The sequence below is a fragment of the Anthonomus grandis genome, chromosome 6 (genome assembly GCF_022605725.1).
Source record: "Anthonomus grandis grandis chromosome 6, icAntGran1.3, whole genome shotgun sequence".
In the NCBI taxonomy this organism is placed as follows: Eukaryota; Metazoa; Arthropoda; class Insecta; order Coleoptera; family Curculionidae; genus Anthonomus; species Anthonomus grandis.
The window spans coordinates 15,951,033-15,965,494 of NC_065551.1; the positions used below are offsets into that span (position 1 = coordinate 15,951,033).

The following is a 14,462-nucleotide window of genomic DNA, read 5'->3' on the forward strand; positions in this document are numbered from 1 at the left end:
AAAAAATTTAGATCATGCTTAAACCGCTTGTTCTGAAAATTAGCAACTTCTTCCCGGCAACTACCTAATGGACTATAAATTGAAGCGAAATAGTCATTAATTTTGTTTGAATCTCGGAGATTTAAAGGAATAGAACGATTAGAGACATTTTTTAGAATAAGATTATTAATAGCTCTCCATAACTATTTACTATCTCTGATGTTCTGATGAAATTGCAAATAATTTCTTTTTTCTTACCACAAGATTAGGCATCTGTTTATAATATGCCCAATCTACCAAATTTTAAGACTTTTTAAAACTTGACAATGCCTTATTTTTTTCTTTTATAAAAAGCTGCACATTTGCTTGTTGTTATCCACGGGGTATAAGGCTTAGCAGAAATTCTATATGACTAACATTTATTGATAACAATCATCTGAATTAAAATTCTACTTTTGATTTGAGCACATTTATTGCATACTCTTACTGCATTTTCTTAAATTCGTTTAGGTACTTTAAATATTTTAATGTTCGTTCCATGCCGTTTATAAAATAAAAAAGTGACTTTAACTACCTGCAAAACCAATTTAATGTTATTATTATTATTATTAATTTATTATTATTTTTATTATTATTATTATTATTATTAAGACTTTATTTGCACAGTTTAAGTAAGATTTACAAATAATTATATCCTAAATATAATTGTACTAATGTGAACGAGAGATATAGAAAACCTATACAAATAGGTCCATCTACCCAAGTTCTCTCTTCTTCTTCTTAATCCAAGAAAACATTCTTACAAAACATAAATAAATATATATTATCAATAGGGCATATTTTAAAATAGCAAATAGAAAGGAGACAGATTTAAAAAGTTTGAAGAAAAAAACGTTTGAAGAATCTAATATTTATAATATGTACATGCGATCTATAGATAATTTTATTGTAAACATATATAGGTATCTTATAAAATAATAACCTATCATAAAAAGATGCACAGTGCACTGTACGCCTGGTTTCTATTTTAAGCCAGTTTGTTTCAGAGAGTTTATAAGAAATTCTTTCATATTTACGGATTCCATAGATATACCGCAAACAAGAATTTTGCACTCCTTGCATACGGTTTTTTTTTTTAATTTGTGTCAAGCAGTTTCCATAATCTCCACAGTCAAACACAGATAGAACGAGAGCGTTAGATAAAATTATTTTTTATCTTTGTGATAGAATTTGTCGATTGGTGTATAATAATTTAAGTCTAAGATAAGCTTTTTGGATACAATGAGATATGTGCTGGTCAAATCGTATTTAACTGTCAAAAGTAAGACCAATATTTTTTATATTTTTCTTTATTTCTAAAGGCACGTCACTTACCCTAACATTAATCTGATTTTTAATAATTTGCAAATTTTTAGAACCAAATATTAACAAACAACGCGTGGATTTAGATAAAGAGAATGCTATAGGAAAATAGATCTTAAGTTTTCTAATTCTGTATTGATACATTGAAGCGATTCACGTGCTTGCTCTTTAAAAAACGAGTAATATAGTTGCGTATCATCCGCATAGTAGTGAACCTTACATGTTTTTATTATTTTATTAATATTTGATGTATTTATGGCATATAATAATGGACTTACAACCGATCCCTGAGGGACCGCGCAGAGAATATGCCGTGAGCTAGATAACATTCCATAAATCCTAACATGCTGACTTTTTCTTGTTAAAAACTGTTTAAAAAAACTGAATCGCATCTCTTTTAAATCCTACATAAGATTAAATGGCCAATAATAAATTATGATCTATACTATCGAAGGCTTTGGTGTAATCTAAAAGTATTAAAATTTTAATTTTTCCATGTTGGTGGCCGTCAAAGTATCATCTGTTATATGAGCCAAAGCAGGAAAATAGCTATGGCTTTTTCGAAGTCCAGACTGCACATCCGGTAGTATTTTATTATGTTAAACATGTTTGGTCATTTGGTGGTGACTAATTTTTTCTAACACCTTAGCCAAACAAGGTAGAACACTACTGGCTAACTGGTCTTAGATCCTTATAATCTTTTGGGTCACTACACTTGGGCAAAAGTGTTATTATAGCACATTTCCATTGACTTGGAAAAGTTGAGATGTGCTATATAAGGTAAAAGAAAAGGACAACACAAATAAATAATCCTTACATCCAACTCATCGGATCCTATCGCTTTGTACTTAATCTCTGAGATTAATTTAAGAATTTTAATTTCTGAGACGGGTAAATTTTAAAAGGGATTGTTTTCCCTAAAATTAGTTTTATAAAAATTCATGACATCTTTATTATTGACTGGGTTTTGTGGAATACCAGACATTAAAAAATTATTTATTTCATTAGGATTTTTTAAGAGATCAGGTCTGAAATGCCTGCTATTATGTTTAATTCCATGACAAGATTTTCGTAAGTGCTTTTTTTCTTGTAAATAGATCACAAACTAAAAGAATTTCCACATGTCTATGAAATTATATGCCTATTTGTATATTAATGTAATAAAAATACGTACCGAAATCTTGCAGGCGGTTGAAAAATAGTATTTGCCTAAAAAATTCACTTCAATTTTAATAATAATTTTGTTTCAATCTTCTAGGCCTTTCTTATAATATATTAGCTATGCTATAAAGTTGAAAAGAGAAAAATTAAATGATGTTAAATTTTGGAAAATTTCTCTAAAAAAACAATTTTCTTTACTTCGTTCAGGCATTTTTTATATATTTTTATTGGTTGCTCCAGGCGGTTTAATAAACAAAAAATTACTTAGACTGTCTGAAAAAAATACATGACGTGCAAAAAAATCTTATATTTCTAAATGTTATAAAATTATATATGGGTATGGCGGAGTTAGATTTAGCAAACGTATTTAATTGTTTTGTAGCCAATTTTTTACCCTAAGAATATTTTTAACCACACATAAGCACGGCAGCTATTTGTCAGGTGAGCAGGGTAGTGGGCGGATGATCCTTCGCGTCCTTACACCTACTCCGCCCTGGACGCCACTTAATTTATTGCTAGTTTAATTTACAAAAAACGATGTTATTTATAATTAAGAAAAATTAAGAAAACTTAATTATTTCATAAACAAATTTTCTTACAGTCTAGTGCTGTCCCCAAGTAAAGCTGGTTTTCCCAAACAGTGTTATGTATTTACTACAATGACGTTATAATAAATAGTAAGTTCTACACTAATCACTACAGAGTTTTAATAAAAATAAACCATAAAATATTCTAAACTTTTCCTGTTATAGTCCTATGGGCACAAGGTATTAACGAATAATAATTAATTACTATTTTAGAACCTAGGAAAATTCATGAACTTTCTACGCAGGGGATAAGTACGAAGTATTCACGTACCATGAATTATTATAATAAAGTAAGCCGTAGACAACAGGACTATTTACATAACTGAGAATGTAGTATTCTAAATCCGTTTAGCTCGGATGTAGCTACCCTTGAATTAAACAATAAAACTTTGATCAAATTAAAAGGTTTTCTCTAAAACTATTTAGAAAACTAGTAAATTAATCTACTATACTAGTAGAGAGTAGCTTGGAATTTTTGTTTTTAGACAAAATGTGAAGGTAACTACAACTATAATAAATTTAGAACGAACTTGCCAATATTGTTCCTCGTTGGGTCATATACTTCTCGACACAATTGGTAATTGATGGTGAGGTCTTAAAGACTTGAAGATCATATGGAGGTTGAAGTATTAGTAGCAGCCTTCTATCTCATGTTATTTATAGTCCAGCTTTAGCAACCAACTAAGGAGAATAGGAAATAACCAGAGGAACTAACGCAATCAACAATCCGCTGAACTAAGTAGAGATTTAGAAGGCATCTAGAGATCTTCAAGAGATTTTAAAGAGATCATAGAGAAATGAGAAACAAAGTGGTGAGAATTAAAAAGGAAACAACGGTATATGAATAAATTACCCTTAAAAATTAGTTTTCTGACTAAAATATAATTTTGTGGCGAAATATCAGCATGAGCAATGCAGAACGTAATAGGGCAGCAGTAAATGAATGGATAATCTTTAAATAAAGAGAAATTGACCTTTAAATTAGATTCTATAAAAATGAACCATGTGCTACTTGCATGATGTCAGAATTCCAGAGGAACACATAAATAATTCACGTCCCCGTAAAAAAAATTCAGCAAATAGAACAGACTTAACTGCAAGCAGTTTAAGTTTAATCATTCACGGATCCCGAAAGGAAAACTTTGTTACTTGGTTTGCCCGTCTTTTACTTTTACTTTCCCTTTTTTAAAGGATAGGTCGCAAGGAACGACTATCAGATCCTCCTGTCGAGGTGCAAAAGAAAAGATTATGGAAAAATTACGGCGAGGAAGACCTTGGTAACCAATGTTGTCAATGCAAATATTGAATATAACAAAAATTTGCAGGAAGGGTCGGATCAAATAGTAATCCGGGAAACACAGGGAAGTACTTAAATAAAAACCACAGAAACCAATACTAATTCTATAATAGGGGCTCTTAGTGGAATCCTGACCGAATTATATTTTAATAACCAGTAGGTAATATCAATATTTTATTAACAATTCAAAACAATTATCAAGGTATTAATTAGTTATTTTCCGCAGTACCCCGAAACCTAAGCATAGATCAAAATTGACCTTCCTACCGCAAAATTTGCGAAAGTGTCTACCATTTATTAAGTGGCTATTACCAAAACTATACCGGCTTTGGTCGTGTTTATTTTGATAAGTTAGATTAAGAAGACTAAATACAATAGTAATTTGATAATTGTAAATTTAATAGATAGAGGTAGTAGACAGATTGAATTAATTAATTTATAGTATTTAAATTATTAAAATTTATTGGATTTCTGCAACCTACTACACACGAGTTTGATAATAAATATTTCATCTTTAATATGGTGCGGGTGCCCTCTTGCCACTAATTATAAATAAAATTTAAACCTTATACAATAATAAATAGGTAAATTACATAAAATTAAACAAACCAAAACTTGTAGTATTTTTAAGAATATCATCATATGAGAACAAAAAAAATGATACAGGTTTAACAATCAAGTATTAACAATAAAATTTTATAAAATATATTTTATGCCATTCGGATGCTGTCAGGATTCAGTGCCACTTTTCAAAAACCTTAGTATTCGAATAAAAAATGTAGATTTTAATATAAAAAGGTCGAACAAAATCAAATATTTAGGTATATTTTTTGACGCAAATCTCAAATGGCATAATCACATTCAATATATAACTAATAAAATAAGATATTTTGTTATTAAATTTAAAAAACTAAAAAAGTATTTTGATGAGAAATATTTATTATTTATTAAATGCAGCACTTATTTAACCACATCTAAACTATGGTATTTAAGATTGGGGCGGAGCACTAAAGATTCATTTACACCCATTGGAAATTGTTCAAAAATAGATTTTAAAAATTGTTTTAGATAGAAACAAACAATTATATACACAGAAAGCGGAATTTTGGATCGCAAAGATCAAAAGCGGAACTCTTTTTTCAAATCATTGTGATAAGGCAATATAAAAAGAAAGTTACTTTTTCAAATATTTCACATACTCACGACTTAAAAAAGCTGCAACGGATCACTGCCCAAAGTCAATACAACACTTGCTCAATGCAGCTACTGGTATATTAGCCCAAAAATTTACTGGTCTTCTTAGTGTAAGAAGGTTTAAAAGCTTTAGGCTTCAATTAAAAGAATGAATTCTAAAAAATAGAAGATTTAAAATTATATTGATTTTAAAAACTCTTAAGACAAGAAAAAATGAAACTCAAAATATTTTTAATAGATCAGGTAGAAAAAAAATTAAGGACAATTTTTCCATCATTGATAAAGTTGAATTCCAAATACGAAAAAACTTATAATATTTTTATTTTACTTTATTATATTTACCTATCTTATACTATAATACTTATCTTATTTTTTCTTTTTGAAGATATACAGTTTGAAAAATCAAATGAAAAATGTATCTACTTGTTAGCTTCGAAAACCTATTCATCTCTTTAATATATATTATATTTTTTTTTAATGGTTAGTGAAGGGATATAGAAAATTTTAGTTGTTTAGATATTAGACATTTTTATGTAATCGTAGAAAAAAATTATGTTTAAGGTAAAGAGGTATCCTTTTTTTCTTTTCTTTATTATTATTATTATAGTTTTTCATTGTCTCATGCATTTGAAATAATTAATTAATCTTAAGCAATTAAAAAGGAATTACCGCAACTCAAAACCTGAAAAAAATCTCTGCTTTAAATTTTCGATAATTCATCTTAAGCCGGATTATATTTTATTGCTCATTTTAAATATAATTCCTCTAAAATTATAATTTTTCTTTTGAAAAATTATGATTTTTTCTAAGGAATATCTTTATATTATTTTATGTTGAGAAAAAAAATTATACCTACAAAAAAGCAATAGGGCTCAAATATTAAAGTTTTTAATCTTTTATGCTTTTAGTATTTAATTTTCCATTTTAAGTATTTAATTTTCCATTTTTCCACAAAAATATCCAAGCGAAAAGTCTTTTTTTAAACATGAAAAACGAGTTCAATAACTATGGGATCTGCTTTTGAGGCTCATGTGCTCGGTACCTTTTCAACTCACTGTTTATATTACAGAAAAGATCAAGTCAAGCTCTTTGTAAAGCAAGTAACCAAAAGCCTTATCGTCCTGTTTTTTATAGGCATAGTTTGTACTTTATGTCTCTTTATATATTTTTCAAATAACTACTACGGCTTTTAAAAAAACACAGGCCTGAAATTATTCAGGTACTGCTTATAGGACACGGCTTCAATAGCATCCAATTACCTATTCGAAACTCTGAACAAATTGAAAATTCTTTTGTTTATATGTGCAAAAAATATTTAATCTTCCTTTTGAAGCTCGACTGAGGCTTCTCTTAGTGATAGTCTGCCCTGATAATAGTTGTTGGCTCTTCTTTATTCCTATAACCTATTTTTTAGTGGAATTGATAATGGAAATATATTTTTTATTATAGACCTAACTACTTGCCAACCATATTGACACATTTGATAAAATTATTAATGTTCCCTTTTGAATATATCTTAGGTTAAGAACGGCTTTGTCCATAACTAATAACACAAAATAGCAACTTTTTTTTCCATAGGATCTAAATATTCTTGAAGTGCCGAAGTTTCTCATTTTTTGACCCAACAATTATCCTTCAAATGACCAAAATCTCAGAAACTGGAAATAATGCGACCTTTTATATAAACTCATTTGCTTTTCAATTACGAATATCTCAAAAAATCGTTAGAATGAATATGAACAGGCCCTTAGATTTTCATGAGAACTTTGGATTTTTTCTATATATGTAGCACCCCAATTTAAAAAATGCATGATATTGATAGTGTACTCATTATACTTTTATAAAATTCTTCTTTTTTATACAAATATTGTGCAAAATTTGGAACCAACTCTAACTCGGTTGTGCAGACACGGGACACTCACAACCTCAATATAATCAAACATAATACACAAAAGCCTATAATAAAATACCACGCCATATAAAATCTATTAAAACGTACAGGTATTTTATTTTAATGTTAGAACAACTTAACACGTTAACTGCCATGTGTACCATATATGCACACAGTCAATTTTTATTCAGCACCATGTGTACCACCAGTGGACACGGAACTTCTTACCTTCCAAGCCATGTGTACATGGGGCGGCCATATTAAGCGTTGATTGAAATGTATGGATTGGTCTGGCGTAGGAAATAGTTTGTTTGAGAATGGCTCGGGAATATTTTTGTTTTTCAAAATAATATGACATAAAATATTGACGTTTTTAAATGATACGTTTATTTTTTCAATGGGCAGTAATTTAACATGTAAAATTGTTATTTATAATTATAAAATAAACAAACTAATTTTAAAAACAAAATACTTCAAAATGAAAAGATTATTTTATATTTTTAAAAACATGTTTTTGGAAAAAACAGTCCATACAAATAAAAATATTTTCGTCACAACCTAGACATACGTAGGAAACTCTTTTGGTATTTTTTACAGCATAATTACGCTCCTGTTCTTGTGAGTTTTTTTCGTAGCAATATCTGCACCTGCCTCTTTTTAGCTTTTTCTCGTTATCTGTCTTTTCAGAAACTTTGTGCTCTTTTAAGGGATTCATTGGGATTGGCGGTACTGCCGTTTCCAAAAGTTGCATGGCAAGATTTTCTTTGAAAGTCGTTATTGAAATTTTTTTCTCGTTAATTTTAATGTACAGATTTAAGGCATTTACGACTGAGGTACCTGTGATAAATTCAAAGGCCAATTTTGTGTACCATTTAATTGACTTTCTAAAAGAATTTGAATAAGCTGACATTTGGTCTGACATATCAACAAATGATTTGGCCTTATTATAGTCGCTTATTGTAGAAGGTTTGAGCCTAGGACCCTCTCTATGGTGTACTTCATTTAGTTCATCTGTATGTTTTGCGGATAAGAAGAGCACGTCCCTCTTGTCATGCCACTTCATAACAACAAATTTATTTTTGTTTTGTTTTGCAACAATTTCCCCTTTTTTTAATTTTGCATCAACTACAGACTTTGGTAGGTTTCTTCTGTTTTTACGAATCGTTTCAACTAGATGAGTTGATCTATTTTGCAAGTTTTCCGCAAGAGGAATAGAGGTATACCAATTGTCTGCAAAAAGGGTCCGGCCACTATCAAGCAATAGTTGCAACATTTCCATAACAATAGATTCCGCAACCGATTGTCCATTTATTTTATCTTTACCACAATATACTTTCAGGCTGTAAGCAAATCCTCCATCTAGACATACTTTATAAACTTTAATGCCGAACTTATGTCGTTTTCCTTTTATATACTGTCGAAAGGATAATTTACCTCGGAAAGGTATCATGGTTTCATGATGCAAAGAGAGTCTTCTGGAATAATGCAGAAAGAAGCTTTCTTGTTCAGCATATCAACAAGGCATTGAATTTTATGAAGCCGGTCATTGAGAGGACAGTCTTCATTATTTGCCAAATGAAATATACGTAAAAGCAGCTCAAATCTATTCCGCGGTAAATATTTTGATATTTCGTTTTTATATAATGGAGGTTTGCGCCACTAATCTTTTAGTAATGGTTTTTTTATCCAATCCCATCCAAATTAAAATAGCAATAAATGTTCGTATTTCATTATAATTAGTATCCACCCATACATTTAGGCGAGAATATTGGCCAATATTTTCATTCGTTATTGCAAGAATAATTTGCTGTTCCGCGTATCTATTTATTTCGACAACGATCTTATTAATAACATCGTCGGATACAAGTAATTCAAAAAAATGAAGTTGATCCTTACCGCGCATTTGGGTCTGCAAGGCTAATGAAATTCATTGGTAGAGTGAATGTCGAATGTCGATTTCCTGAAGCTGGTCTCCACTCCGGTCTTCCATCATTGCCTGAAAAATCTATCTATGTCTATATCTAACTGAGCAGATGTTGAAGGCTCGGAAGTATCTAAAAAAATGGAGGGTAGTGTATAAGAAGATAATCATTACTAGGAAGAGAAAATATGAATTTTAGACGTTAAATTTGATATAAGACATAAGTATTCCACTTACTTTCGTACGCGAGTTAGTATATTGAAACTTTTTACAACACTGTTTTTTTCTAATGACATTTTAGAAAATAAACTATGTATATAAAATGGAATTGCCAAACCTCCTACGTACATACTTCATCTTTTTCTTTTTAGGGCGGTCTTCTTCAGAACTGCTTGAAGATATCTCGCCGGCCAAATATGTCGGATTAGAATCTGAGATATTTAAAAACTCGTCACTCATGTCGAGGTCTCTATAAATCTCTATTTCGTCTGCTGCAGCCTCCACTGCTTGTTGCATCTCAGTATCAGAAATAATTCTTTTCTTTGCTGCCATTGCTCCTCCAAATTATAGCCCACAAAACAATATGTTTTTACACCGATTTTTATAGAAAGAATGGCAGAAGAAGGCAACAAACATAAAATGCACGTGGTATTTGCGCTTCTAGTGAAAACCGTACAACTGCTGCCATCTGTCCAGGCGAATCAACATTGACTTTGTACGTGTCCAGATAAGGTACACATGGCACACGACATCAAAAAATAAAACCTGTACAATCTGGTGCCATGTGTACCATATTTGGACTCAGCTTTTTTAAACTAAAAAAAGCAAAAATTACATAAATTTTTACACATGCGTTCGTTCGTTTTGATGCACACAGACACTGTTGTTAAAAAAAAAGTTACGTGGCCCGTAGCACCCGGTAATTTTTTTTGTAATTGGGACTGGCAGTTAACGTGTTAAATAGTACTATTTTATTTTAAATTAATTGAATTTATGAATCTTTTTACCTACGGTTTTTACTTTATTAATAATATTTAGTAATAGTTTAGTTAAGTCTATTTTAAAGTTGTGACGTATACTAGGCTTCTTGTCGAACCTTTATATGAAAATTATCAAATAAACAGAAATTTACATAGGACTTTGGAAAATCCCAGAATTTCAACAGTAAAAACTTGTAAACCATAAACCGACAGTTTATGCCTAACAATTAACCTATTTTAATTTTTTTCTAGATTTTTGACTATACTCAGTACTACCTGGACCTCTCTCAAGCCAACAAACACTTCTCGGCCGACTGGACAGTCGAATATAACTTCACAACTTACTACGAAGTCAATCAAATAAACGCCCTCAATTTACATAATTTAGCCAAAAAATTCGTCAACGGAGACCCAGATGGAAATATTTTATTTGAAAAGTACGTGATATGTTATAGGTATTTCTTCTTTTATGTTAACTTGAATTTTAGATATTACAAGGCAAACACGGTTAAGGTTATTTCACATCCTAAAGACATGTACGACTTAGGGTGCATTCACAACCACTTTTGCGCCATCACACAGGTGGATTTTATTGGTTTTGAGGAATGTTTGATAAGGACTTCGATGATCAGGTCACAGGGTAAACAATTAAGTATATCGCTTTTAGTGTTAAATTTTTTGTTAATATGGAATATTAGGGTTTTATATGTTTAAGATATTGTTACAATATATATCTATGTATATAAATGGATATTTGTTCTATGTAAGGTGGAGAAACGCGTTAAAAGTGTATAGCTTTGGAATTATATAGTATTTTTTAATTATATTTACTATATTCCAATTGTATGCATTTTTAAATGTATATACAGGGTGTTAAATTTGTTATCTGGCATTTGAAAAAGTTTAAATTTATACGTCCAATACGAAAGTGTTGTAGAAACTGAAAAATAGCACTAATGGGTAAAACTTCTTTTAGCTGAAAATATCTTTGTCTCAATAAATTATATATGGAATTGTTGCTCAAAAATCGCTTTACTTTTAAATAAATACATCGGAAAATCAGATTAACAGAATGTAATATTCAAGGCGATCGAAAGCTTTCGAGATATCGAGAAAACCATATAAAAGGTGTTTCAAAAAGCCAAATTTTAGTGTTCAATAAAACGTGGTTTGCCGTAGCAAAGTATTAACATACATAAAAAATTAATACACTCATAGAAAAATGATACGACCAGGAGCAAACTCGTGAAAGATTGTTAATGTTTTTAATAAAACCACATTTCACAAAGATCAGTAGCTTCTAAATAAGGCACAAGAAACTGTGTAGCACGATAAAGTTCGAGATTCTCCATTACTGCATTACCTTCTTTGTTTTTGAAGAAAAATGATTAACATATTTCGCCAAACCATAATGTTTACCACATAAGTAATCCGTTGTTGTTGCATTGCTTTCTGATGAAACATTCGTGGATTTTCTAAGCCCCAAATACGAAAGTTTTGCCTGTTAATAAAACCTTTGAGGTGAAGATGAGCCTCATCACTAAAAATAATTTTGTTTGTAAAATTAACAGGTTGCTCAAGGATCCAACTAGTGAATTATCTTTGCTGTTTATGGTCAGTAAGAGTACAGCTGTAAATTTTTATTTAAGCTGTAAAGCTGTAAATTTTTATATAAGTTTACCTAAGAGTGTCTGTTGAAAGGTCCAATTCTTATATCTGACGACGAATTGACGTCTCTGGCCTTTCTAACATACATCACTACCCGAACCAGTACTTTTTAATTTTTTGGTAATTTTTTTCACAGTAGATGAATAATGAACATTATTTTGACCGAACATTGGATATACCTTACGAATAGTGGCAATTAAACTTTTGCCATTTTGATATTAATTTTTTACAATCAGGACTCGTTGTAATGCTCCATGTTTACTTATTCTCATCTATTAACTTTGATCTTTCACGTCACTAGCATGTGACATTATGACTATTTAACATGGCGCGAAATTTAAATCTTGAGTTCTTAATGAAACACCTTTTATCACATTAATTTTTAAATTATTATTCATAAATTTATACCGGGTGGTGCACCACCAAGTTGACCGTAGGAGATCCCATATAGATTATGATACTTTAAAATATTGGCTTCCCTGTATATTCTACAGAAAAACTGTAAATTAGACGTTTTAAAAGGTGCAAGTAAGATAAGCCACCATACCAAATTTCAGTACTTTTTATTAAGTGATTTTATAAATAAATGCAATTACTTACAAGCAATAAACAAGAAAACAATCAAAAAAGTATTCAAAATAAATATAACAAATTTTTTTGTACCAATACAGTAATTAAAGTAATAAATTAATTCAACTTTTTTTAATGCTGGTTCAGTTTGATTTTGCAAGAGTTCCAAATATGGCAAAAATGGATCTCCTCCCAAAGATTTTTCCAAAAAAAAAAGGTCCATTAATTTTATGATCAAAAATACCAATCCAAACAATTACCTTCTGAGGGTACTGGGTCCTTATCTGTGTTCATTTTCTTTATTCCTCTATTTAAGGTAAAGGTGCATTTGTCCATAAAATAAACATTTCATAAAAAATCCATTTATTCATCCTTTCCATAACTTCAAAATAGAAATCTGCTCAGAGTTCATCGCCGTGATGTTTTTGATATTAAAAGTAATAGAATTTATATTTTTTTAGTCTGCGCAATACTGTACTATGGTCTTTCCCTTCTTTAAGAATTCTGCTGCTAATTCCTTAATTTTCTTCGACATAAGATAACATTTTAAAATCTAAACTATTTTCTCCAGTTCTGCTATCATTATTGTTTTGCTCTAAGCATTTGCATTTACCAATTACTGTACCCTAAGTCTCAAAGTTATTAACAATATTCTGCACTGTTTTACTTGGAAAATGCTTCCCAGGGAAATTCACAGAGTATATTTCGAAAACTATTCCCTATTTAGTATCATTCAAACATCGTTATTTTCTCTTAATTAGTGTAATAAGTATTTATACTGACCACTAAATAAATAACTTTGTGATAACATTTGGATAATTTGGCTGGTGGTAGTTTTTTAAATAAATTCTAAATCGCTTATTACAAAGTAATGAAATTTGGTATGGTAGCGTATCTTACTTACACCTTTAAAAAAGCTTAATACGATTTTTTTGTAAACTGTACAGAAGAGCCAATATTTGAAAGATGCACTATTCGATATATAATATATGTTATTGTAATAAGATTATAGGTGCATTTTCATGAAAGTCTAATGAAAAATTCAAGAAATTTTAATTGATGATGATCACTTAAAGAGGAAACGTTGTACAAGAAATTTGACAAGTCTTGCCTTCAAGGTGACAATGACGGTATTAAGCATTTTTAGATAAATGAACGCTTTTGCAAAATTTTTATGAAAATTTTATATTTTTTTCTTTATTTTAATTTAGTTTTTGAAACTCTTACGGTATGCGGTGATTTTCACATTTTACTAGAATATTTTAACATCCTGTATTTGGTAATAAAGGTGAGTAAGTCATATTAAGAACCAAAAATTTTAAAAACTATTATAGACTGGTTTTCAGTAAGTTTTATATAATATTTATGTAAATATGTGTATATTATCTCAAAATAAAGGCTTAAATTATATACTTTTTGTTTTATTTTTTAGAAAGAACATAATTTTTACCACATTTTCAGGTCTAAATTACTTCAATTTTTACTATAAGTAATTTGTTTTCCCTTGAGAGTCCTCGTATTTTTACATTTACCAGCAGATGAAATTCTCCTTTAATGAAAATATTATCCATATTGTTTATATGATTAAGATTTTAGCCTAAAATAGAATGTTTGATTTAAATGAATTATGTTAATATTTTAAATAGCTTAAAAGTTATACAGACAAAGTCCAAAGTCCAAGAATAACTAAAAAATGAAAATATTCAATTTATAAAAAAAAATCTAAGCCTTGCATGAAAAACTGGGTCTAACTTAAAGAGTGCTAAGCCGATAAAAATTATTTTTCAGAAAGAGCATTTTATTTTAATAGAAATTTTGATTTACTCGATTAAAAATTCATGAAGTAAAAAAT

At 29.6% G+C, this 14,462-nt stretch overlaps 1 protein-coding gene across 1 annotated transcript in view; it reads left to right on the plus strand.

Moving 5' to 3' along the window:
• The window catches only part of LOC126737676 (acid sphingomyelinase-like phosphodiesterase 3a), a 335,578-nt gene extending 321,558 nt beyond the window's left edge, over nucleotides 1–14,020 (plus strand). The window contains exons 8-9 of the mRNA XM_050442671.1: nucleotides 10,625–10,809; nucleotides 10,861–14,020. Coding sequence (XP_050298628.1) covers nucleotides 10,625–10,809; nucleotides 10,861–11,086 — 411 coding nt within the window. The 3' untranslated portion in view covers nucleotides 11,087–14,020. The remainder of the gene's footprint in view (nucleotides 1–10,624; nucleotides 10,810–10,860) is intronic.
• The last annotated feature ends 442 nt before the right edge of the window (nucleotides 14,021–14,462 follow it).